At 42.3% G+C, this 25,449-nt stretch overlaps 2 protein-coding genes, 1 long non-coding RNA gene and 2 other non-coding genes across 12 annotated transcripts in view; 3 read left to right on the forward strand and 2 right to left on the reverse strand.

Annotated features, from left to right (window-relative positions):
• The first annotated feature begins 4 nt into the window (after positions 1-4).
• chrna2b (cholinergic receptor, nicotinic, alpha 2b (neuronal)) lies at positions 5-10,216 on the forward strand. Of its 4 annotated transcripts, none has more exons than XM_054761070.1 (6): positions 5-643; positions 4,343-4,497; positions 6,082-6,126; positions 6,207-6,316; positions 7,485-8,580; positions 8,693-10,216. In XM_054761070.1, exons 1-6 carry the CDS (start codon positions 577-579, stop codon positions 8,816-8,818), a joined length of 1,599 nt encoding a protein of 532 aa, XP_054617045.1. In that variant the 5' UTR covers positions 5-576; the 3' UTR covers positions 8,819-10,216. The 4 variants fall into 4 exon arrangements, with proteins under 4 accessions (XP_054617045.1, XP_054617046.1, XP_054617048.1 ...); XM_054761071.1 differs by having other exon boundaries at positions 6-643; positions 4,346-4,497; XM_054761072.1 differs by having other exon boundaries at positions 586-643; positions 1,540-4,497.
• Positions 2,765-2,847, reverse strand: trnal-uag (transfer RNA leucine (anticodon UAG)). The gene has a single exon. It is a non-coding gene; the product is annotated as a tRNA-Leu (tRNA).
• On the reverse strand, positions 9,430-23,964 carry ptk2bb (protein tyrosine kinase 2 beta, b). Of its 3 annotated transcripts, XM_054761068.1 has the most exons (31): positions 23,832-23,964; positions 20,622-20,848; positions 20,055-20,233; positions 19,844-19,931; positions 19,662-19,741; positions 19,504-19,566; positions 18,021-18,075; positions 17,808-17,948; positions 17,660-17,734; positions 17,491-17,589; positions 17,290-17,407; positions 17,163-17,202; positions 17,024-17,055; positions 16,894-16,938; positions 16,726-16,823; positions 15,612-15,693; positions 15,439-15,539; positions 15,249-15,364; positions 15,073-15,173; positions 14,867-14,956; positions 14,501-14,705; positions 13,341-13,449; positions 13,125-13,184; positions 12,922-13,047; positions 12,688-12,840; positions 12,445-12,480; positions 12,330-12,354; positions 12,034-12,068; positions 11,834-11,968; positions 11,639-11,719; positions 9,430-10,746 (listed from the first exon to the last, which is right to left on the reverse strand). In XM_054761068.1, the coding sequence occupies exons 2-31, from the start codon at positions 20,817-20,819 to the stop codon at positions 10,528-10,530; spliced, it is 2,985 nt and encodes a 994-aa protein (XP_054617043.1). In that variant the 5' UTR covers positions 20,820-20,848; positions 23,832-23,964; the 3' UTR covers positions 9,430-10,527. The 3 variants fall into 3 exon arrangements, with proteins under 3 accessions (XP_054617043.1, XP_054617041.1, XP_054617042.1); XM_054761066.1 differs by having other exon boundaries at positions 12,445-12,840; XM_054761067.1 differs by lacking the exon at positions 23,832-23,964 and adding an exon at positions 21,739-21,900 and having other exon boundaries at positions 12,445-12,840.
• LOC129171924 (uncharacterized) overlaps positions 13,444-25,449 on the forward strand; it is a 40,612-nt gene continuing 28,606 nt past the window's right edge. For 2 of the 3 annotated variants that reach the window (XR_008566862.1, XR_008566861.1), the window contains exons 1-2: positions 13,444-13,771; positions 13,891-13,948. This is a non-coding gene — a long non-coding RNA (uncharacterized LOC129171924). Of the gene's footprint in view, positions 13,772-13,890; positions 13,949-14,074; positions 15,102-25,449 lie in introns of those variants that run through there. The other variant, XR_008566860.1, reaches the window with a different exon arrangement.
• trnas-uga (transfer RNA serine (anticodon UGA)) lies at positions 20,287-20,368 on the forward strand. The gene has a single exon. It is a non-coding gene; the product is annotated as a tRNA-Ser (tRNA).

The following is a 25,449-nucleotide window of genomic DNA, read 5'->3' on the forward strand; positions in this document are numbered from 1 at the left end:
CGGGTCGTGCAGGTGTACCTAATGAAGTGGGTGTGGATGATTGACACCTCAGGCTGATTGATGGCCGCAAAGAAGCCCGCATGCAAAAGGATTGGAGTCAATAAACAACAGTAAGTGTAGTCTGCCATTTTTGTCACACATCCATCCGTGTGTGTGCGTGTGCGTGTGCGTGTGTGAGAGAGAGAGGGGAGGAGCACGGCAAGGAGGCGGGACTGTGCGGCATCAGACAAAATAAGACGAGTGCTGGCATGTGCTCCTCAAAAGTGCAGCCTGTCCATTTCCTGTCCTTTTAGGAGCATTTTGTTGTGGTGAGCAACTATTTGGATCTTATTGACCAGCCTGGACTTGTTCTCCTTGATGATGTGCGTTCTTTAGTTCACGTGTGCGCCGTTACAGCGGATGCGATGATGCTGATGGTGGACCAGCCTGGATCACGTGAAAAGTTGTCGCTGTTTCCGTGAAGCGCGCGGACGACATGCTTGAAATGTCTCCCGGCTGCAAAGATGACACATTTTGTGCGCCAAGATAACATTTTCACAGCACACTTTGGGATTTTTCGCTCGTCTTTGTGCCGAAATGGAACGAAACCACCTGTTCTCAGCGAGGACGGCTTCCCTCTGCTCTCTGCTCTTCTGCCAGGCAGGTCGGTGAACGCATCACATCTCACGCGGTTTTCAGAGCTTATTTTTTGTATGTATGTACTTTATTTATATTTCGTTGTTTTGGTTGACAAACCACCACTACACATAATAGGACAATTTCACGCCTAATTTTTGTGTGTATGCCACTAAAAGAGATGTTAAAGTGGGTCAGAATTGAATGCAAATCGTGTCAAAGGACCGAGAAAATTGTAATTCACCAACTTGGCCACTAGGTAGAGCAGCTAAACGCGCACGTGGCTTCCTGACGCTGCTGGAAAACACCAGAAAATCACAAACATAGCAGCAATTTTACTGTCAACATGTCACATCTACAGTATATAAAACACCACAAATAATAATCAGACATGCTGGTCATTTCATTTGACCTGACCTGAATATAGTCTAATAGTGGTTCATAATAATCACAAGAAATGATAGTAATGGTGATAATGGAGCCTGGTTTGTCTGCTAAAAAATACTTCAGTGATGCTGTGGATGTTGGATGTATGATGACAAAAATTGGAGGTCTGGTAGGATGCATCGTGGTCGCCTACGGTCGTGCGTTTCTCGTTTTTAAAAAATGTATAATTTAGTAGCACTTTTGGTTGTCATTTTTTTCGGATACAACCACGGCTTTTTTTGTAAATTATAGTTTGGGTTTTTTTGTGAAATTTTGTCATTTTTTCAGATTTAATTGTAATGAAATGATATTTGTATTTCATGTATTTATTTTATTTTATTTACATACATTTCTAGAATGTATTATTTCAAGTTGATTTTTTTCTATTTAATTTTTTGCATTTTGTTAAATTATTATTTCATTTTCATGATTTTTTGGGGATTTCTGTTTATTTGCACTGTTATGTTTGGCTTTGCGGCGTGTGTGTCGACCCCCCAGGGTGCAGAGAGCAGGACCGAGTGAGGTCAAAAGTCCTTCTTTCATTCTAGTTGCTGTCGTGCAACGGCAGACAGATGACAAGGCTTCCGCCGCACCTGAGCTACTGGAAATTGGGAAATGACTCAAACAGGTGCAAGTGATTAACGAAAAGGGTCCCGAAAAGGGTCTGGAAATGATCGTCACAATTTTTATGTTTTCATTTTTTTTAATTGACATTTTTAAAAATATTGTTATTAACATATTTTACTATTGTTTTGTTACATTTTCATTATGGTAGCACTTTGTTTTTAATGTTTTCTTGGAGTTTATTTTTTATGATCATTTTTTCCAATTTTTTTTCATTTTATGATAATTTTACAATTTTGCATTTTCATTTTTATCATCATTTTTCACTATTTACTATATATATATATACCATTGCATTTAGTGTGCCAGTGTTTTGTAGTTTAATGAATTTGTATTTATTAGTGTTTTATAAAAGCATTTATTTATTGTTTGCGCCAATTCATGCATTTTTCTCAAGTAGTTCCATGTGTACGTGCATCATGTCTTCCACCTTTTGATACGTACGATAAGTCACGGAAGAAGAGTATGTTTTTGCTGCAAAGGCGTACGGCTTGAGAAGGTGGTGAGACGAGTCCTCCAAACCTCCAAAACCAGTCATCGTTTCCCCTGCCAAGTTGCCTGGAGGTGGTCCAGCACCCCCCCCCCCGTCCGGCGTCCATTTTCATGATCATAGAATCTTACATCAGTTCCTTGACAGGTGTGTGAGGAGAAGTCGGGTGCACGTACCGTACGGGAGTAAAGTAAGAAGAGGAAGTGAATCTCATCATGAATTCAGCGCCTCGCTGGCTGCTTTGGCCGCGCACACCTGAGCACCGAGCCTCTAAAAGCCCTCAAGCGAGGCAATTAGCATGGGCAATAAATCACATCAACAATTTGCATGCACGCCTCAGGTTAGCTTGCCGTGCCGCGTTTAGGACCCACCATTGGTCTCCGGTGTGCCACCCGTCCACGGCCGGGCTGGGAAGTGGTCTTGACGAAGCAGCCGTCGGTGGTTCGCAGAGCTGACTCTTTTGGAACGCACAAATGAATCCCTTAGCAATTTACTGGTAGCCAGTCCAGGGTGAAGGCCGCCTTACCCACGTACGGCATCTGGAAAAGTGTAACATCCTGTAAAAAGCAAGGCCTCTCCGCCAAGATTTTGGCTCTTGCTGTGTTTAAATACCAGGAGTGGGACTCGAACCCATGAGGACTCACATCCATTGGATCCTAAGTCCAACACCTTACCCTCTCGGCCATCCTGATGCTCCTTTTCAGGTGCATGGAAATCTCGGAGTCTCACCATTTATACTGAACATGTAAACCAGGTTGTGCCAAATAACTTCTCCTGAGCTTTTCTTCATGGCACTCACAGAGCACTGTCCTTTTTCTTCTGAAGGATCACAAACCCAAGTCCTTACAGGATTTCATCCTTGTTTTTTGGTCTATTTTCCCCTGGGAGGCTCTTTTCTTTTCTGTTTGCATTTTCATAAGCACTTTATTTATTTCAATTTCTTTTATTAGCTTGTTTACTATTAAGGTTTTATTTTTATTATTTTTGCGCTTGTATTTTTGCATTTTCATGGCAATTTTTGTTATCATTTTCATTATGTTTATTAGTGTTGTTTTGCTATTATATTTGCATTTTCATTAGCATTTTCAACTTTAATCATTTTGATGAACATTTTTAGTAGCATCATTTTTAGCCTTTTTTTGACAATTTTATTAGCATTTTAGTTTTTTTAGTATTTACAGTCATCAGTTTACGTTTAAATACCAGGAGCGGATTTGGAACCAATATTTTGGCATTTTCATGAGCATTTTTAATGATTTTCAGGATGTTTCTTAGCATTTTTTGCTATTGTTTTTGCATTTTTTACTTTAACCATTTTTACTAACATTTTTTGTGCTTATTTTTTCCATTTTTATATTATTAATATTAGCATCTTTTACCATTTTCTTATCATTGTTGTGGTATTTACAGTCAGCAAGTTAACTTGAAATACCAGGAGTACTTTTCTTAGCATTATTTAATTTATCACGTTTGCTTTTTTATGTTATGATGATGAGCGTGATTTTTATCATTTTTAATGCTTTTCTTATCATTTTGTTTGAGTATTTAGAGTCACCGGTTTAAGTTGAAATGTCAGGAGTGGGCTTCAGCCCCGCGTGGGCATGCAGCCGCTGGCTCTTATCTGCAAAGTCTTACGCTTTCGGCCATTCTGACACATCTCCTTGATAGCTCAGGCCTCTTGGAGACGCCCGAGCTTCTCTTCCTGTCACTCACACACCGTTATCTTTCTTTCTTGTCCACCGGATCTTAAACCCGACGCCTTAACCCACCGGCCACTGCGTTGCGTGAGCACTCCCTCCGATTCTGCTTCTTCCGACAGTGAAAAGCTAATCATTAGTCAACGGCGTACGTCGTCTCCTGGCCTGCGTCACATCCGTGACAAAGCCCCCCGCTAATCGTTTCACGCTTCAGTCGCAACCCAGATTGACAGACGACCACCTGCACTTAACACCAGCATGTAATGATGTGTGGAATTGACTGCAGTGATGAAGCCGTCCCCCACGGGGGAGGAAGGGGCTCATTGCGGCCCCTTCTTCTGGTATGACTGGCTCGGCCTGACTCGCTTTGACGTCGTGTGTAAAGTATCGGTCGTGCACAACATTAGGCACACTTGCACAAGCTGACGACAGAGTCCGGATTCAGTTTGAGTGGGATGTGTTTGTTGCATGTGTGCTTTTCCACCACCAGCAGTGGTGTGCTACGACACCACACACTCGCACGCCGAGGATGAGCTCTTCAAGACGCTGTTTGCCGGCTACAACAAGTGGTCCAGACCCGTGCCCAACATCTCCGATGTGGTCATCGTCAAGTTTGGCTTGTCGATTGCTCAGCTCATTGACGTGGTGAGTCTCTCTGCTTCCGGTGTGTGTGGGCCGAGCGTCTCTTACTGACCATTCTCCTTGTGCGGATGGAAGTAGCATTTTTTATCCCAAATACTTTTGCATTGGCATGACCATTAGCATTTTTTATTTTAATTCCTTCCATTACCATTTCTTAAAACTATTTTTACATTTGTATTATTTTGATTATCATTTCTGCTATTATTTTGCATTTTCATTATGTTTATTAGAATTTTTTTTACTATTATTTTTCTATTTTCATTAGCATTTTTTATTTTAATGACTTTTGTTAGAAGTTTTGACTTTTATTTTTACATTTTCATTATTTTATAGCAAGTGCCCTGCGATTGGCTGGCGACCAGTCCAGGGCGTACCCCGCCTCTCGCCCAAAGCCAGCTGGGATAGGCTCCAGCATACCCCCACAAAATGGATGGATGGATTACTTTATAGCATTTTTACTATTCTTTTTGCATTTTCAGTATTTTTGTTTTTTATGTCATTATGTTTATTAGCATTTTTTACTATTATTTTTACATTGTCATTAGCATTTTTTATTTGAATTACTTTTATTACCTTTTTAAAATTATTTCTACAGTAGTATTATTTTTATTATCATTTTTACTATTATTTTTGCATTTTCATAATTTTTATTAGAATTTTTGGTACCTTTTTTTGCTATAATTTTTTTATTTTCATGAGAATATTTTATTTTAATTACTTTTATTGCACATTTGTACTATTGCTTTAAATAATTTTTACTATAATTTTTACATTTTCATTATTTTATATAATTTGTGCTATTATCGTTGCATTTTCAATATGTTCATTTTATTTTTAGAATATTCATTTCGTTTATTAGCATTTTTTTCAGTAGCATCTTTTATTTTAGATATTTTTATGACCATTTTCCCTATTGTTTTTCAATTTTCATTATGTTTATAGCATTTTGTGCTATTATTTAGCATTTTTATGTTTTATTATTTGTATTTGCATTGTTTGCTATTACTATTATTTTTATTAGCACCATTTTTTTTACTAATTGTATTAGCATTTTGTTTGTTTTCGTGTTTACAGTCAGTACTTGAGTTGAAATACCAGGAGTGGTGTTGGAGTTTATCGTTGCATTTGGCATAATGTGCGTCATTGTGGAGTTGTTGCCGTCCATCTGCATCGGGTCCCCCATCGTCGCACAAAAGCAAATAACATAACAGCATCAGCATCATCGGGACAGCCGTGGCTGTAGGCAACCTCCCAATGATGGCGTTTGTGACCCCCACGAGAGCTGCATGTGATGTGTGAGGAGTTGCCTCTACTTGCGCTTGTTTACAAATGCACCGCGTGGTCAAGGAGCGCTTTTCCACTTTCTCATGCACTCTAAATCATTGTTGAAGTGAAAAGGTCAGTTGTTAAGCACTGTGTGATGACTTTTCACGTGAAGAGCATTTCACGCGTGCGTTCTTCAATGTAGCACGAGGGTTATGAATCATTGTGTCCCGAATGACGCCCTCGGCGGACCGAAGCTGTGGCGCCCCCTGTTAGCTAGAACAGCCACTGCAGGCACTCATGTGTCCTCTTTGTGTCTGTTAGGATGAGAAAAACCAAATGATGACGACCAACGTGTGGCTCAAACAGGTAGGAGAGACGACGCGTGCGTGTGTACTCTATTTATTTACAGTGCTATGCTAAAGTATGTGTTTGCGGATGTGACGCAGGAGTGGAATGACTACAAACTACGCTGGAGGCCGTCGGATTACGACAACGTGACGTCCATCAGAGTGCCGTCGGAACTCATCTGGGTGCCGGACATTGTCCTCTACAACAAGTGAGTCAATGTACCACGGATCATTAGAATGATGATAGATTCATTTATTCGATGATTTCTACTCTTCTTTACTGCGAAATTAAACTATAATCAGCATGTGTGTGGCGCCCTCTAGTGGACTTGTGCCGTACCGCAGCTCTCAGTACGTTTCATTTTGGATAAAGCTTGGATTTCATTCTATTGTGCAAGCGTACCTCGCTGTTACCTAGTCTATATGATAGATATCTTTATGTATTTGTGCACATTATTCATGGGAAAATCTAATAACATCTCCACTTAGGCTCATGGAAAATGAAATTGTGCCCAGTGGAGGAAGGCTTTCATATTCAAAATCACCATATGCTTTAATTGACGTACATACGTCTATGATTCCATTCATACGTCCCAAGCAGGATATTATTGCTTATCAGCTCTTAATTACATCTATTCTGAGCACGGTGGACCCTCTGTGCTTCCCACTGGAAATAACAGAAATAGAAATACACTCGTCCCTCGTTTATAGCGCTTAATTGGTTCCAGACCCGACCGTGATAAATCACTTGGGTTCTAGGATTCAGCGTTAATAAATGGAATATTTTTGTAGTTAGAGCATAGAACACCTGTTTATAGCATTATTAGAGCCCCGCAGGCATGAAATAACGCCCCTACAGTCACCTTTACACTCCTATTATTCATTGTTTACTCCACATTGCCCGACTCTCTGCTGCAGGGGCTCGAGACGGCCGTTAGCTAGCGAGCTAGCCAGCTAACCAGGTAGCCTCGAAGTGACAAAGCTATACGAGTGAAAGACCATTTACTGTTTTCTCTTTAGAGTACCACTTATTTCTTTTCATCTTTTGACTTTATTCTCCTTAAATTACAGCTGTTTTTTTCCAACTATTTCACCTTTCTACTTGTACATTTTCTTCTCTCTTTGTTCTCATAGCATTCTAACTTGGTCTGACACCTGCCTTTTCAGAAATTACAACTTTGATTTGTTTCTTTCACATATTATGACTTAATATATATATACATATAACAAATTCATGATGATATTACGGCGTTATTTGTTATAAAATTACAACATTTTCTTGTTAGATTGCAGCTTTTGTGTGCGGCTTTACCGCATGATGGGAAGTTTCGTTTCCTGTTGTGCGGCCGTCTCATGTCATTCCTTCTGCTCCCGCAGTGCCGACGGGGAGTTTGCGGTCACCCACATGACGAAGGCTCACCTCTTCCACACGGGCAAAGTGCGCTGGGTGCCTCCGGCCATCTACAAAAGCTCGTGCAGCATCGACGTCACCTTCTTCCCCTTCGACCAGCAGAACTGCAAGATGAAGTTCGGCTCGTGGACGTACGACAAAGCCAAGATCGACCTGGAGCGCATCGAGAACACGGTGGACCTGAACAACTACTGGGAGAGCGGCGAGTGGGCCATCATCAACGCGGTGGGCACCTACAACACCAAGAAGTACGACTGCTGCCACGAGATCTACCCGGACATCACCTACTTCTTCATCATCAGGAGGCTGCCGCTCTTCTACACCATCAACCTCATCATCCCCTGCCTGCTTATCTCCTGCCTCACCGTGCTGGTCTTCTACCTGCCGTCCGACTGCGGCGAGAAGATCACGCTGTGCATCTCCGTGCTGCTCTCCCTCACCGTCTTCCTCCTGCTCATCACCGAGATCATTCCGTCCACCTCGCTGGTCATCCCGCTCATCGGCGAGTACCTCCTCTTCACCATGATCTTCGTCACCCTGTCCATCGTCATCACCGTCTTTGTCCTCAACGTTCACCACCGCTCCCCCAACACCCACAAGATGCCGCGCTGGGTCCACTCCGTCTTCCTGGAGCTCATCCCGCGCTGGCTCTTCATGCGGCGCCCGGCCCCTAACGCCCGCCGTCGCAGGCTGCTGCTGGAGCGCCAGCGGGGGCGGATGCCGCCGTGCAAGTCGGGCCTCCTCAGCACCTCGGCCACTTGGGCCAAAGACGGGAAATCCTCGGGGACCCACCACCGGAAGCACTCCTCGGAGGATTTGGAGTTGGGGACGCTGACCTCCTATTTCTCCTTCCGCCCTCCGTCGCCGAAGCTTCCGGGGTCGACGACCCCGCCTCAGCAGAAGAGCAGGCAGCAGACGGGAAGCAGGGGCGGGGCCAACCAGCAGGCCGCGAAAGATGAACTTCCTGTGGCCGACTTCCCGCTCTCGCCGAGCGTCGTGCACGCTCTGGAAGGTGTGCACTACATCGCTGACCACCTGAGGGCTGAGGACGCCGACTTTAGCGTGAGTAGCATTCAAATACTTTGTATCACTATTACTCACACATTATGTAATTATACTCTTTAAAGGAGTTGGTCACTTTTTGTGTCATTTCTGTTTCCCATGCGGGACGCAGGTGAGAGAGGACTGGAAGTACGTCGCCATGGTGATCGACCGCATCTTTTTGTGGATGTTCATCATCGTCTGCCTGCTGGGGACCATCGGCCTCTTCCTGCCTCCTTGGCTAGCAGGCATGATCTAACACGGTCGTCCTTTTATACTTCTCTTGTAGCCCACCCCACCGTGGTTGTGCTAACTGCGCTACCGTATCTTTCTTCCGTCTCTTTTTGCCTAATTCCCAACCAAGCGAATTGTGCTAAAGTTAATATTAGCATTGTTAGCATTCCAGCACCTGGCTAACATTAGCATGGGCTGGGACGGGTAGTCGACAATAAACACTTCATTTTAGCGTTAATGCTACAGGTGCTGACTGGTGAATGTTGACACGCTGGTGCTAAGCGTGTTTTTCTGGCGTGTTCGCTGTCACGCGTCCAGTTTGGCGCATCGACCAATAAAGTAGGGTGGTTATTTGAAAGCTATTGTTCAACATCTACCCTTTTGGTTTTGATAGCATGTGGCGCAGTAACAGCAGCCTTTTGGAAATACTTGTACGTCTTCTTACTGAATGTTTGCCACTTAAGTTCGTTTGAGAGGGATTATTCTGCCAGTCAGGGGTTCATTTTTCAATGGCCATGACGTCGCGCCCCACTTTTATTTATTTTTATTCAATGAAATTATTTTGTACACTTTTATTCAAATCATTTTAATTTGATTTATTTTTTTTAGGATTTTTGTACACTTTTATATAAGACATTTTTATTTTTCACACTTTTATTTAGGTCATTTTTTAATTTGTGTAATTTCATATACTTTTATTTCTGTTATTTTTATTTGTATTTATGTTTGATTGTTTTTGTACATTTGATTTTTTACACTTTTATGTAGGTCATTTTTTTATTTTTATAGAAATATTTTTATAATATTTTTTAATTTAAGTCATTTTTATTTCTGTCTTTTTTGTTAATTTTTTAAAATTTCTTTTATAATTTCTAATGCTTTTATTTAAGTCTTTTTATTTTTTAAAAATGATTTTGTACCCTTTTATTTGAGTTGTTTTTATTTTATTTTTTAACACTTGTTTTTAGGTCTTTTTAAATTTGTATTTCTTTTTCTAATTTCTCATGCTTTTATTGAAGTCATTTTTATTGTGTTTACATTTCTTCGTTATGCCTTCATGTATTTCTTTGTATTTAGTGTGTTGAAGTGGAGCCTAGCGAATGTATTTGTGGTTCCTACTTGCCATAATTGTCATGTGATGAAACATGATTACGTTGTTATGAAGGCATTTTGTCAAGGAAACGAGGAAGAACACGATAACTGCGTGCGTAGGCGTAATAAATCCAATTCAGTATCGGGGATTAGGATTAGGATTAGGACTAGGTAGAGGTAGGGTTAGGTTTGGGGGGTGGTGTTAGGCACAAAGTGAGGTATTTCACTTGTAACTGTGTAACGTACATGCCAGTACATGCAGTACATGAAGGAGGAAGATGACTAAAATATTGCTCAATTGTACTTCAAAATAAATCAGACATGAGTTGTATGACGTATTTTCATGTCGTTTTTGACTTTCTGTCTTCGGCCCGCCCAGACTGGATCCGCGACCCACTTTTGGTTCCCGACCCACCCGTTGAGAACCGCTGCTATAAGTGACACTTAAAAAGCCCTTTAAATGTAAATGTGGTCCTTTATTGACGGTGTAGCGTATGTTCGTGTTCAGCATCCCTCCATTCATTCCAGTGTTGGCTTCATTCCAAGGACAAGTGAGACGTCATCAAAATGAAAGATGAACAGCACGGGCATCCGCTATGTCCAGCTGTGGCGAGCGCAACAGGAAGAAGAGGTGAGATGGTTTCATACGAGGACCACGGGTTTAGCCAGGTTGGCCCTGACCCTGGCCTGGTCCACGGCGTCCAGCATGTTCTTGCTGTCCATGGCCAGGTTGTGCGCCGCCGCCAGCATCTGCTTCTTGCACTCGTCCTTCAGAGACGTGATGGCGTTCTGCTGCGCCAGGTGCATCTTTCTGATCAGCTCGCCCATGTCGTTGTTCAGCAGCTTCTGAGTGCCCTCGATCTGCAAGATGGACGCCGCCTTTTTAATCCTTTGTTGCCAAAGGAAGTGGGCGTGGGCCCTGAATGCCTCACGGGGAGGCAGGAGATTCATCTTTGAAAAAAATCAAATGTCCTCCATTGATGGCCTCTGTTCTAATGGATGCCGCCTTCCAATAAACACGATTTGAGGAAATATTGTACTTAATATTTACTAGAGGTGCAGGTACTTCAAATTAAAACAGAAATAAATTCAACAAAAATAAAGTCATTGAAACACAAACGAATGTTAAAGTTAGAAAAATTACATAAAGATAAATATATTATTAATATAATAATATTAAATTTAAAGTATTGCATCAAATTAATTATATATATTTGTTATGTTATGCTTTTATAACAAAAAATATAATATATGTATATTAATCATTTAAAAATAGTAAGTCATCAAATCCAAATCACTTTTTTTATTTTGAAGAATTTGTGAGCTAAAACGTGTAAAAGTAGAGCCTGAAAGAGGTTCACTTTCATCAAGTTCACATTCTAGTTCATTCATTCACATTTTACATTATTCAGGAATTCATGTTTATTGTGTCTGGATGTTGTTTTTTTGCTCCTGTCACGGCTAACGCTAACGTTAGCCGCCAACAGCAGCTCGCTTCAACACGCGTTGTTGCGTGTTTTAAAACGGCTTTATACTTTATAGCTTTATAGGTTTATCACAACACCGGTGCTTGTTTATTTGATTCAAGCTAAGAAAGTCATGTTAATGTTGCCGTGGTTAACTTCTTTTTCCACTTGTGCGAGCGTGAGGAACGTGACATGTTTTCAACCACACAGTTTGTCCCTGGAGATGATTTCTACGGTATTTCCATGATTTGCTACGTGAAAAACAAGCTTTAGACGGCTGGCCGTACCTCGGTGCGCACAGACTCGTGCAGAGAGGGCAGTACATCATCCACGCTGCGAATCAGATCCCTTAAGGCCATCCCCACGGACTGCGAGCAGAGATCGATGCATCACTTTAACGACACACTTCACTTTCATAACTACTTTGAAAAGCGTCCACGCAGCATTAAAGGAAACACGTGACAAGATTCGTCTGCGTGCACCTTGACGACGGTGATGTACTCCTCGGGCTGCAGGTTGACGATGTCGTTCTTCAGCTGCACCACCACTTTGACCAGGCCCATGACGTAATGGTACACTTTGTCATCAGAGCGGTCCAGTTCGGCTGTGGGGGCCGGCTAAGAAAGGACGCCGGGAAATGTTGCGTTCAAAGGCGAAACGGGCAAAAAGCTGTGATGGTTACCTGTGCTGTGAGTCTCGGGGGTTTTTGTGGTGGACCTGTGGGACACAGACAGCGACAATGAAGCTCATTTTTCAACAGTATGTCTACTGACTGTTGGTGAACTTATTTAGACACGTGTAAGATAAGACAATATTACAAACATGGCTAACATGACATGTTCTTAAAAACCACCACTCAAACGTTATTATATTATATTTTATTATATTTTTGTCCATAAAATATATTGCTTTTACTTCTAAACAGTCTTTTTTTGGCACAACATAGATTTAACAAGCAGATTTTCAAAGGCTTTATACCATTTTCAGCATCCTCCTCTGTGGCCTGCAAAGACAAGACAAAAGCATGCCTCATGAGGATGAGGGAATCATGTTAGAAAAGAGAGTGAACCGGTCAAAAAAGGGGGGCACCTACCACCGGAGGAGAGTGGTCTTCTGGTCCAATGGGGTCCTGCAAAAGAACAGGCAGGTTCATTTTATAGAAAAGCGACATGGATCCTCTCTTTGGAACAGTAAGCAGCGGGACATTGACTTTAAGACTAGCGGGACGCCTGGAGCGGGCAAATGGGACGACACTGCCCTGGGCTGCGCCAGCGTCTGGGTTGGGGGGGCACAGTGACAGCGGGTTGACAAAACATAGCGTAGCTCTGTTCCCCACCAGGAGTCTCTCCTCTTTCTCCAGCCACTTTTCATCCTCCGCCATTTGCTCTTTCTGACGGCGGAGGGTGGCGTGCATTTGCTGACGCTCCCTCTGCCACAGGCGCTGGGCGTCCTCGCGGCTGTTGGGCTCCAACCTGGGGAACTCGTTCTCCTGGGAGACAGTCAATCAGTCGTGCACAATTATAGCTGGACACAAACACATGTACAAAACAATCAGGTTGAAGTTCTTTACCCCCATGCTGCGACGGCGTGGGGACCTGAGAGGCAGCGGCAGCGTGGAGTTCATGGAGTCCACGGGGGACTGATAGTCACACGGGCTGGCCAGGTCAGGAGAGCTGGCACACAAGGCCTCGTTCAGCTGCGTACACACACAGTATGCGTCAGTAGTATGAAAACTGGATTTAGAATGGAATTTAAACCTGCGCTGGAGCGTACCTGAATGTGTAGGCCGATGCTGAGCGTGTTCCCAAAACGCCCTGATTTCATCCTTGAAGGCTACAAGTGAAGGAAAAAACATATATGGAATTTATCTTTAATATAATTTTATTTTTACTTCACAAAAAAAATCCATGGTGCTGGTGTACCACTAGATGGGGCCCGCGTACCACCGGCGGCACTAGTGCCACAGTTTGAGAATGGGTACAGGCTTACCTTGGGAGGAGCCTCGCTAAAGCTGAACTTGGAGTCAAAGAATCTTGTGGAGCGTGCTCTGTCCCTCTCCCGCTCCACTTCCTGCTCCTTCTCCATCTTGTGGACATCACTGACCAGACAAGAGTTAGGGTCACGTCTTATTTAGTACAAATAAAGCTTTGCTGTACAATATATGTGAATATGATGTTTAATTACAGTATCTGAATGAGGTTCAAGTTAAATTGTTAAAAACGGCGTTTAAACCCAGTGAATATGCCTATTGCAGTGGATCTCTCATCTACTTGTTGAGAGCTGACAACTCAGTCGATTCGTTATGCCTGCCCGAGCCGGAAGGGGGAGCTCGCGGCCACCATGCGTCATCATTCTAATGCTGTCAGAGATGGAAGTCCATCCAGCCTTGTCGAGTTCTCATTCCTGTAACGCTTTTTCAGGTATGTTCTGTCTCTTGGGTGTTTGCCACATTGTTTTGTTAATGTGTTGAGAACCATTACAATATATGATGTACTGTATGTTGAGCGATTTTGAAGCATTATTTCCGTGTCATTACCAGGGAACAACGATTGATTGTGTCTGCACAGCCCTGTCAGTATTTGCCCACTTTTTTTCAGGTTCGTTACAGTTCTTTACTCTCTTTGTTAATATGTATATTTAGAACCACTGGAATATATTTCCACTGTTTTGAAGCTGCATTTCAACCTTAATATGCTTAACTTGTACACACTTTTTGCCGCTAGCTAAACACCAGTTGCCGCGTGCAGTAAATTGTGAAGCCCACCTACAACGCGCATGCGTGGATTCGATGACGTCACGGTGGAGCTGCAGTTTACCGACCTGAGTTAGCGATTTGTTTTCGCTCAGCACGGTTGCAATTTTGCATGTAATGTTAGTACCAAACTTTGAGGACTTGTTGTACCATACTACACACTGTATTTGACACACAAGAGACATTGGATGGATGGATGGATGGTTTACACTGCATTATTTCAGTAATATCGATTGATAAAAAAATGATAAAAAGCTCTTGTTCATGCAGAAGGGTCACGATATTTGCTATGCTGACACTGTATGTTTATATTAGTGTGGCATTTGGGTTACCAAATATGGCCCATCCTTGCCCTATAAAATTCTACACATAAAAAAACAAATTATGTTGTCACTACCTGATTTTGACCACCAGCTCAGTGAAGTTGGGCCGCTCTCTGGGGTCGTAGGCCCAGCAGCGGGTCATGAGGGAGTAGAGCGCTGGGGGGCAGTTTTCGGGCTTGGGCAGCCTGATTCCTTGCTCCAACTGGTTGATGACGTCTCGGTTCTCCAGCCAGAAGAACGGCTGCTGTCCTCGACTCATGATCTCCCACATGCACACAGCTGTGGGGTCAATGTAGGCGTGAGCCAACTTTTATTTGTATTTTACAACAATGCTGCCCTCTTGTGGTGTACTTATGAGGCACACCAGTGGAAGGACGCTCACCAAAAAGTCAACATGAATTAAATGTCATTTAATGAATGAAAGTGAACCAAAAACTCACCAAACATCCAAACGTCGCTGGCCGAGGTGAAACGTCGAAAGTTAATGGATTCCGGCGCCATCCACTTGATAGGCAATCGTGTCACAGATGCTGCAATTTTAGATTTGCACTGCATTACAGTGAGAGCTGTTTCTAATATTGTGGTTACCTTATTCAGCCAGTAGAGCATCACTAGAGTTTATTTGTTTTAGTTTAAGACTAATAACCTTTGTAGTACTCTTCATCCTCAATGTATCGCGACAGTCCAAAGTCTCCAAGCTTTACGCATTCGGGACTGGCGACCAACACGTTACGAACTGCGATGTCTCTATAACAAAGTATGAGATAGAAAGAAATGTGAATGAACGTACGTACGCAGGGTTAAACAGTAGTGGTCACTGACCTGTGCACCATGTTGACGCCTTCGAGGTAGACGAGAGCCTTGCAGATCTGCAGGCTGAACAGCACCAGAGTCATGTTTGTCAACTTGTTCTGGTTCTCAGTTAAGTAGTTCCCAAGCTGTGGACATGTCCAACACGTGCGTCACAATTTCCATAGTCTGGATTTTACGCCAAGCCATCGTGGTGACTGACCTCTCCGAACTGATAAAGCTCCATGACGATCCACACGGGATTCTCCTCGATGATTCCGATGAGTTTGACGATGTGAGGATGGTTGAGGTTCTTCATGATGACTGACGCAAAAGTTCACACGTGTTCACACGCTTGATGTTGTTATTTACGCATGTTTCTATGCCAAAACCGACCTGCTTCACTCATGAACTTCTCCATGACGTCAGGTGAGCAGTCCTTGCATGTCTTGACTGCGACGTTGGTCCTGTTTCCGTTCTGCATAGTCAGTGCACAATGGAACAACATGTTTTAAGTATTGCAGATTATTTTACTAACACGGTGCAACTTTGGTTAGCGAAGAAGGAAATGGACGCTAACCGAATCAGTTTTCCCCTTAGAAATAATGTAAATCCAATTCATCCTTTCCAGAAAGACACAAATGTTTTCATAAAGCAGTAAACAATTCCAAATGCATATGACTACATCTAAATGATGAATGAAAGGGATAAATGACCATTTAAGGTTACTTTTGCCTGTCTTCAGTGTGGCAGAGAGACGCCACACAGACGCCACCTTCCTGTTTTGCCATAAGTTATTTATTGAATTCCATAGTGAATTCCAAAAATGGAACCAAAGAAAGTTTCAAGTGCCAGCATTTTGATAAAGGAGGTGAAAAACTGCATTGAATTGAACTGAATTCAAGAAATAAGTCATGACAAAACAGAAAGGTGGTTGTGTCTCGCTGCCACATCGTGTCTTTGGGGAGGCTCATATCACGAATCACATCTTCAGTGAAGCTAAAAGTAGCCTTAAATGTTCAGTTATCACTCTCATTCATCATTTATATCCATTTAGAATTGTTTTGTTGATGTAAAACTATAATAACGTGTTTTGTGTTAACATTTTTGAGAGTCAGCCACCACTGATGACATCGTAGACGGGCGACGCAGTTGATTTCTGGTTCCAGTTGCCATTTTGTAACTTAGCAAGCTAGCTTCTTTTTAGAAGCTAACAAAATACTACATGATCAAATTCACGGATTTTTGGTCAAAAAATAATTTTTGTTTCTTTTATTTTCAATGAAAATAGGACATTTCTTCTGCAAAAAAACCATCTCATTCATCATAAGACGGTAATAATTTGTAAATACATGACAATACAGGTCAAATGTGCAGCATGTTAGAAGGTTCACACTTTCTGCACATTGATGTCTTCAAGCTCCACTCATAGTGTCTTTTTGTTCAAGCGTTAATACTAGTACTGTATAATGCACACCTTTAAGATATTTTCTTGAGTAGGTTCACTTACCGCTGCTGTGTAAACTCCGTCGTAGACCTCGCCGAAAAAGCCCTCTCCGAGAATTCGTCCGAGTGCGATATCACTGCGGTCGATTCCGTACTTCACAGCTTTGGAAACATACATTTTGTTGAAGCGGGCTGTTTTTTTCAAATTAAATCTGACATGAGGAAAACAAACCTGATCTAGGCCTTTCGTCGAGAATCTCACAATAGATATCTGACCCTGCAAAAACGAAGAAAAGATTCTTAGTCATCAAAGTGGAGATCTGAATGAAGACATCCTGCACAGACGTAGGCAATGGGCTCACCCATACTGTGTCGGACGGTGCTAGTGTCTCTGCTACTCAGGAGGAAACAGAAGAATTAATGATGGCTTCTCAGGCTCGTCTTGTTTTTTTGTTTGTTTTTTTAATATTCCAAATCTGAAAAAAGCACCAATGGACTCACCCTGTCGGAATCTCAGGGAGGGAAGTCCTTGTGCTGGAATCTTAACAAATATTACACAACACATCTTAAGGGAGATGTTGAGTGACAAGCTGATGAATTTAATGAACTAACTAACTTTGGCACGCACCGTGATTTTGTCTGTAGATGATAGAGTCATCCGAATTGTTTTCCATGCGCCAATATCCATCGATGAGGTCCATCATGTTCTCGGCCATGGGGACGGTGGCCACATTGATGGACAGGCGCTGTCGGGAAAACGCCGCAACAAGACACAGTTAGTGCAAAGCCAGTGTAAGAAGCCATGATGCTTGACTTGGGTTCTACTTACTTGTCTGCCCTCTACTTCAAGGTTTATAAGTGCCTTTCCGTCGCTCTGAGATAAACATTGTATTTTCTTTATCTGCTTGAAGTCGGCCAGAAAGACAGGCTGATGTGCGAGAAAGAGAATGTTAGGGTGGACTTTTGATTGTTGGCTATTTCTCTGAATATTCGCTCACTGCTGAATTCTTCTGCGTGCGCTGGCGGATTCCCCTTCCGCCGATGACCAACTCTACAGCAAGACTCCAGCCTTGCTGGAATAACTTTGCAATTTGACTTCGAACGACAACCGGTGGCAGATACCTGGAATTGTGTCGCTGTACTCACCACTAGTTCACACGGGATGACCTCCTCGTCGTAGCTGACAAACTCCTTGAGCGTTTCGAAGAACTTCACCATGCAGTCGTCCTCCTTGAGCGTCGCGAACTGCTGGAACGTTTGCTGGATCAGCTTACGTAGTTGCCTTGACTGAACAACAACAGCGTGAAAAAGTTTATTTCAGTCCCGTCAGGCAAAATCAGGCAGTTCATACATGTTTACCTTCATGCTGTTAATCAGCTCCTGAGGAAAGAAAAGGTCCAAGCCCACCTCTTTTCTGGTGGAGGAAAACAGTCAGAATTACTGTGGCTGCGATACAAACATGCTTTAAATGCTCCAATTATAGCTGCAGAGAGAACACAGGCCTTGATTGGAAGCAGACGATAAAAACTCACTGTATTGTCATTTTTATTCATGAATTTAGGGGTACATGAAAGTGTGAAAGAAGTGCTACAGTGGAACCTTGGTAGCGTCATTAATTTGTTCCAGAAGGTCCGACTCTAACTGAAACGGATGTCAACGCAATCAGTTTTTCCCATAAGAAATCATGTAAATCCAATAAAGAAAGCCCAAAAAGGGCTTTCATTTGTATAGCGCTTTTCCACCTCCAAAGCACTCAAAGTACTCTGACACTGTTAGCACGTTTAGCTAGTGATGACCCAGCATCAGGGACAACTGGGGTTCAGTACCTTCCCCAAGGACACTTCGACATGATCACAGGAGGATGGAACCCGCAACCTTCAGGTTGGGAGGCGACCACTCTAGCACCTGAACCATGTTAACACAAAAGACGCATTTATATACGTTTTACATGCAACCCCCCCCAAAAAATGCATATGAATACATTTAAATGATGAATGAACATTTAAGGTTACTTTTACCGTCATTGAGGACAGCTGCACTAGCATTTTCTGCTAATCTAGCTAACCCCGCTAGAGCTCTGCGACAAAGGAGTTTCAAAGTTTTTTCAGCAACTTTTGCGAGTGTTTCAGGTCGCTGTCTCAACATGTTAGTTCGGGAGGGGGTGGGTTATTGTTTGTGGTGAGATCCCACCAACATTGAGAGCTCCTTCTCCTCACAATGATAGCATTTCATTCACATTATGTCAATATATGCAAGAATCCGCGTTTAACAGCAGATTTAGTTTTTAATTGGCCAATCCGCGATTCCGTTAACGCGGAAATCATAGGGCCCTACTAAGAATGCTAACAAGGACGATAAAAATACATTAAGAGCGCAGTTGGACTCACGCAGTGTACTAATGACGCGACAAAACGCGCACCATATTGTACGCTAACCGGAAAATGTAAGCAAACCGAGACAAAATGATGGTGTATGTTTTTTATGTTAACCGAAAAAACACGCTGACTTGGGCAGACGTTGACTGAGGTTCCACTGTTTATTGCACAACAGAGCAGCAACAGAACCAATGTTGTAATAGTGGTAATGAGAAAACTACTCAGGCGGCATTAATACCACTGATGAGTTCATTGTAAACAACTGTACAGCAATTGGAACAAGCATGAGTTTCACGCCAACAGCGGCAACCAACATTTTAAAGCACAGAGGTAGATACTGACCACTCATGACACGTCAAATGCAGCTACTACCATCTTGACAAACTAATTAGAGACCCCTGCTTTTGCAGGCCATGCACCCGGCACGTCACATTTACGGTGCATCCTATTTAACAGTGCAAACTTACTCTAGCAGCTCAAAGTTGGACTTCTTCTCTAGACCCTTTGCATTCATGTCTTTGTAGAACCTCCTAGAAGATGACAAGTTACATGACAAATTAGCCATTGAAGAAAAGGTAGGACTTACTTCAAATACCCGTAGTTGACCGTCTTGTGTCCCACTCACCTGATCTCCAAGCAACCAAGCTGTAGCGCCATCCCATCGCTGACCTTACTGGCGTGATACTGCATGTAGTCGCTCCGTACCTGCCATCAAAATCGTCACCCATCAATAAAATCGAATCATGAAGATTCACAAAACAAATTAGCTTTGGGCAATCCCACAAGCAAATCCACGTTTTTTGTCACCTGTTGGTAGAAATACACTAGTGTTGATCGGTCGTCTTTGAACTTTTCCAGGAAGTTGACGGGAATGTATCTGATACGAAGGTCGTACCTGTCAATCAAAGGAAGATAAAATATCAGTAGTATTCTGGATAAACGCCACCGACACGAGATGGGAAGCCTGAGTCAACTGTTTGATATCCATTGTTGACGTTTGTCCCAAAACTCTGTTTACCTCCACTCGGCTTCCACGTGATGGCTCTCATAGCGCTGCTCCACTTCTCTGACGGTCAGATCGGGATGAAGCCAGTGAAGTTCCTCTGACTTGAGGTGTTTGAGCATGAGGCCGTAGCATCCTGCGTGTTGGATATTCGGGCCGAGTCGCCCACTGATCAGAATTGAATGGATAATGGCCTGTGGGAGGACAAGGAGGATGTCATATTTCCATCCATCAGTGGCTTTCAACCGCTGCGATGGCCAAGTGGTTAAGGCGTTGGATTTGAAATCCAATGGGATTTTCCCACGCAGGTTCAAACCCTGCTCGCAGCGTTTGAATGAATGCATTAAATATTTATGCATATGTGCATCTAGCTTCCCAGTGTCAACTTGGCGTCCACAGCAACATTGATTCATTGATAAAGTAAGAGTGACCATGTCACCCCTTTGTTTTTGGTGTTTCATGATTATTCTTCCACAGATCCAAACCAAAAAACTACACGGCTTCCAATTTGACAGATTAGTTATAGGAATTCTCAAAGATAAGCTTTATCTACACTCGTCATACTTTCCTCATTGCGCTCACCCTGATTTGCCAGGAGCTGTCACACTTGACCAGCTTGAAGTTCTTGCCCAGGTTGTTGTTGGTGCAGAAGCACACTTTGAGGATCTTAATCGGCCCTCCCTCCCCGGTGAACTGCGCCTCTGGACTGGAGTCGGTGCCGCTCTGTCTTGGACTGGGCACCTTCCAGGACAGGGTGTCACCGGACATCACCTCGTACATGGTCACGGTCGAGTGGACCTCATATCATCCTTAGGAGAGGAGAGGAAATACTGTAAATGCAGTATTTCTATGAATTAAACTAGGGATGTCCCGATACAAGTTTCAGCACAACTTTTGCAGCCTGGCGTGTTGGCCGATACTGATATCAATCTGATCCAATATCAGCATGAGTTGTACATACTTTTATTACTTCCTTTGTAGTGTGGACTGTTATTACTGATAGATGTTACCCTGATCCTCACCAACAAGGGTCTTCAATCAAGATAAAAGTGACGGTAAATGTTCATGTATCCCATTCATTCGCCATTTATATGCATTTCACATCGTTTTCTGCATGTAAACTATGTAAAACCAGTCGCCCCCAATACAGTTAAACTGTATGTTTTGGAGTGGCCTTTTACTGTGGCCAACCCAAGGCACACCTGTGTGATGGATAGATTATGAAAGATGAATGCTCATTAACACAAATTGACACAGATTAGTGAACAATATTTGAGGGAGGTAGACCTTTTGTGTGCATAGAAAAAGTTTGAGATCTTTTGAGTTCAGCTCATGAAAAATGGGAGCAAAAACAAAAGTGTATATTGAAAGTATTTTGTGTTAGGGTTTTTGGGTGTCTGGAAAGTACATTGGATTTTTATTGTTTCCTATGGGTACAATTGTTTCATTTTTCGGACGATTCGGTATTAGACAGACCCTGTGGAACGGATTACTACAATCGAGGTACCACTGTAAATTTATTCTCACTTATGTAACACCAAAGTGAAAAATTCCATTTGTCTAATTAGTTTCCCAATCTTACATGCCAACTGAAACTGTGCTTTAACTCTCTGAACCGAACAAGGGACTTTAAGACAGTTACTACACAACTTCCAACATCTTTTAACAACACGTTAAAATGTAACACACGTCCACCCACCTGACAACACAGAGCATCCTCAGGTTCCTTCTAACTGTCAAAAGTGTTTTTTTTAGTCTCCTAAACCGAACTCTGCGTGCCGCGTTGCTTCTGTCAGGCTGTTCATGTAATGCAAGCTTGTGTTTTGTTAGCCTGAGGCTGTGCATTCCCCAGCAGGGCCACGGGTGGGTGTGTTTGTGTGTGCATTCTCATGTACTGTGTGTGTGTGTGTGTGTGTGTGTGTGTGTGTGTCATGAAAAGAGAATGAGAGGAGATGAAGGTGCAGCATGTTGCACCATCACAACCTGGGCGTATGAGGGTTTAAGGAGCTTGACTTGCCAGAAAAATAACATAAATTAGAAATGATAAGGGAAAGAAACATATTGCTTGAAAACATGACTCAATGGACAACACAGATCCATTTCCCTCTTTCACCTGATGACCATGATATGAATATTTACAAGGCGGTAAAGCTAACAGTCAAAGTGTTCTTTCCTCTGCATGATTCAGTCATCTTTTTTTGCCAGAAAGAAAAAGTGACACTTTCTAGGGCACACAGTGTTCACGTACGTGCTTGAATTGTTGTTATGGCAACAGATAATCCAGGGAGAGATCTTTATCTCCTTCCAAAAAGCTGAACAGGACATGTAGTAACCATCAACAGGAGTGCTCAGCAGCAGCAGCATAAACATCAACCTAAACCGGGACTAAGCGGTGTCAGTGATGAATGAGGGAGTGGTTGTGGAACAAACGCAGAGGGCAGAAAGCAGAGGAGGAGCAGTTTATCAGACATCTTCGGTTCGTGATCCCCTGCAATACTTAATGACTGTCCTTGAAATGGACTTGAATTGTAAAATAGTCACGTTTATGCACATTTTGTCACTCTTTTATAGAAACTACACCCACCTAACCCTTCATGAGCTATACATTTCATGACAGCCAATACCGTTTTTGTAATACATTCTTAAATACAGCAGAGCGCTCCTGTCCCAATGAGGACGTTTGACTGTCCCTTAAAAACCCTTAAAACAGCTGAGTGCTCGTGTCCTAGGGAGTATGTTTGACGACTGTTTTTGCAATTGATTCTTAAAAACAGCAGAGTTCTCCTGGCCAAGGGAGTATGTTTGACTACCATTTATACAATTGATTCTTAAAAACAGCAGAGTTCTCCTGTCTTAGGGAGTATGTGTGACTACCGTTTTTGCAATTGATTCTTAAAAACAGCAGAGTGCTCCTGTCCTATGGAGGATGTTTGATAACAGTTTTTGCAGCGCATCCTTAAAAACAGCAGGGAACTTCAGCCACAAAGACAGTCTTTGACCAGCATTTGTGTTGCGACTATTGTCTTTGCAGTTGGTCCTTACAAAAACAGCCGAGCACTCCTCAGTCCTGTCATATTCTGTAGAGCACATGTGTCAAACTTGTGCCATGGAGGGCTGAAACGCTGCAGGTTTTCTCTCCAAACACTTTCTGTAGCAGGTGATTTAAGTGATGAGCGCCTTCCCTCAAATTGTGTTCCTGCTTTAGTGAAAGAAAATCTGCAGCGTCTCGGCCCTCCATGGCACGAGAGGATCTTAGACTAGCGTTAATGTTTGTCTTACATGTGGTAGAGCTTCACTGACATTATATACAAAATAAAGACAACATTGAAGAAAGACATGTGGCCCCCGGTCGTAAGCTTTGGGAAGATTGAGTGAATAGCCCTGGTCTAGAGGGTCTGCATGTTGCAAGTTGACCCTCAGGCAGACGTTGGAATGTGGCAGTCTGTGTGCTCACCTGCACAGACTTGCACTGATGAACAAAGTTCTCTCTCTCTCTCTCTCCCTCTCCCTCTCTCTCTCTCAAAATAAAATGGCAGCTAAAATTGCCACTTTACCTTTTTGTAATCATTGAATTACATCAAAAGTTTGTACAATAATAAATGCAATAATCTGCTCATAGTCCATAAGCATTATGTTGATTATTTATGAAACATTGACCAGTTTGTAGGTTTCCCTATCTTCTCTACCCGCACGCGTACATAACATGGGTGTATTGCAGCCACTTGTAGCAACATTTTAGCCAACTCACCTCTACAAAAGTGGTGTTTAAAAAGACTCAATATAGACTCTTACCTGCCAGTATGTGTTAATCCCTTTAGGAATAATAAAATAAGAAGTAATCCCCTGAGAAAGACTGGCTGAGTCTGTGTTGTGTTGCAGCTCGCCTCCCTCTCTCTCTCCTGTGTGTAAGGAAGGTGGGACCGCTTCCTTATTTCAGGAAAGCAGCCAGGTCTGCAATTGCGGAACGTTTGTTGGTCTGTGTTGCTTTTCATTTTTAACCTGTTTTACAGATGTGTCTTTTTCACACAACTGATTTAAAAACATGTTCAAAAACATTGCAAGATTTTTTAGAAGATGAAAACAGTGTGGTTTGTTTATTAAAATACATTAAAAGATGCCTTTTATGTGTAATTCTGACATGAATCTTCTCTTTATTTCCCCTTTTGAATTGTCAAGCGAGAAAAGCAGTTTTCGGGTGGTGTGTTACCTATAAAAACCTCCAGAGGGCGCCCCAACTTAAGAAATGCTAATATTGATTCTTTGTAGTTTCTTTTTGCTCTGAAATATCAAGCTTTCAATCAAAATAAGATGTTTTTTAACTGCATGTGTGCGTACAAAGAGCCTAAATAATAATTACGATACTAACCTAAAATAGAAAATAATTAAATAATTAAAACAGCATGCAATGAATAACTAATCAGATATTTATTAACTTGGTCATCTTAAACTGTAAACTGTTTTTTTTTGTTTGAAAACTTAAATATTATACAGTACAGTGGTACCTCAGTTAACATCTGTCCCGGTTAGTGCGTTTTTTGGTTAGCAACCAAAATTTTGCAAATATCACGCAACGCATTGTGAGCAGCAGAGTTGTAGGGAGATACACGACTTAACAAACACATGGACCGCACCGAGACAAGGGTGCAAAACCTCTGAATTTTACGGCTTAAAGAGAAGATCGTCATCATTTCAGAGGTATGTAGATGTGACGGCGAGTGGCTCCGTCATCGGCTGCGGTGCATACACATCATTTCCAGTTCCAACAGCAAAACATAAGCGTTCAAACTTACTGTAGGATGTTCGCAGCATCCGCAGTCAAACATAGCAAACGTCACCAGACAGCACTTCCACGACGTCACTGCGTCCAGCGGTTGTTGATTTTTTGTTTTCCATTTTCATATTAAATGGCAAGCTACATGTTTATTGGTTGTAGAATGTTGATATTCAGTTAGATATACAGTATTTTTTACACTTTTGCAAATTGTGGTTGCAGCAGATTGTGTTTATTTTGTGTTGTTTTGTGGTTTTTTGCATGTTCTGCATGTAAAACTAAAAATAATTGTCTATAAAATGTTTTTGTGTTAACATTTTTGGGCGGCTGAAACAGATTCATTGGACTTACATGATTTTCTATGGGAAAATTTGCCTTGGTTAGAGTCTGTTTTGGTCCGACCTTCTGGAAAGAAATAATGTTAATAAATGATGTTAACCAAGGCACCACTGTATTAATGGTGATAAATGTAAATACATTACAATATGCAATATTTTCTGCTTCTCCAATATTTACTTAAATATGTGGGTTTGTTTATGTCCTGCCAAGGAAGTCCTCTTGTGTTCCTAGGTTGCAGCAACAGTCACAATGAAGGCCAGTACCTTGCAATTCTTAAATTCAAGGCTGTTTTTTTGTTGT

Source organism: Dunckerocampus dactyliophorus, chromosome 19 (assembly GCF_027744805.1).
Source record: "Dunckerocampus dactyliophorus isolate RoL2022-P2 chromosome 19, RoL_Ddac_1.1, whole genome shotgun sequence".
Classification (NCBI taxonomy): Eukaryota; Metazoa; Chordata; class Actinopteri; order Syngnathiformes; family Syngnathidae; genus Dunckerocampus; species Dunckerocampus dactyliophorus.

What these genes read in the sequence shown, in the direction of transcription:
- chrna2b (XM_054761070.1), top strand. Translation starts at nt 577, where the DNA reads ATGGAACGAAACCACCTGTTCTCAGCGAGGACGGCTTCCCTCTGCTCT. An exon ending in TTGCTCAGCTCATTGACGTG is followed by an intron (nt 4,498 to 6,081) that starts GTGAGTCTCTCT and finishes TGTGTCTGTTAG; the next exon opens with GATGAGAAAAACCAAATGAT. An exon ending in CTGAGGACGCCGACTTTAGC is followed by an intron (nt 8,581 to 8,692) that starts GTGAGTAGCATT and finishes TGCGGGACGCAG; the next exon opens with GTGAGAGAGGACTGGAAGTA.
- ptk2bb (XM_054761066.1), bottom strand. Translation starts at nt 20,819, where the DNA reads ATGTACGAGGTGATGTCCGGTGACACCCTGTCCTGGAAGGTGCCCAGT. An exon ending in CACGTGGAAGCCGAGTGGAG is followed by an intron (nt 19,932 to 20,054) that starts GTAAACAGAGTT and finishes TTTGATTGACAG; the next exon opens with GTACGACCTTCGTATCAGAT. An exon ending in ACGGAGTTTACACAGCAGCG is followed by an intron (nt 15,694 to 16,725) that starts GTAAGTGAACCT and finishes CTGACTATGCAG; the next exon opens with AACGGAAACAGGACCAACGT.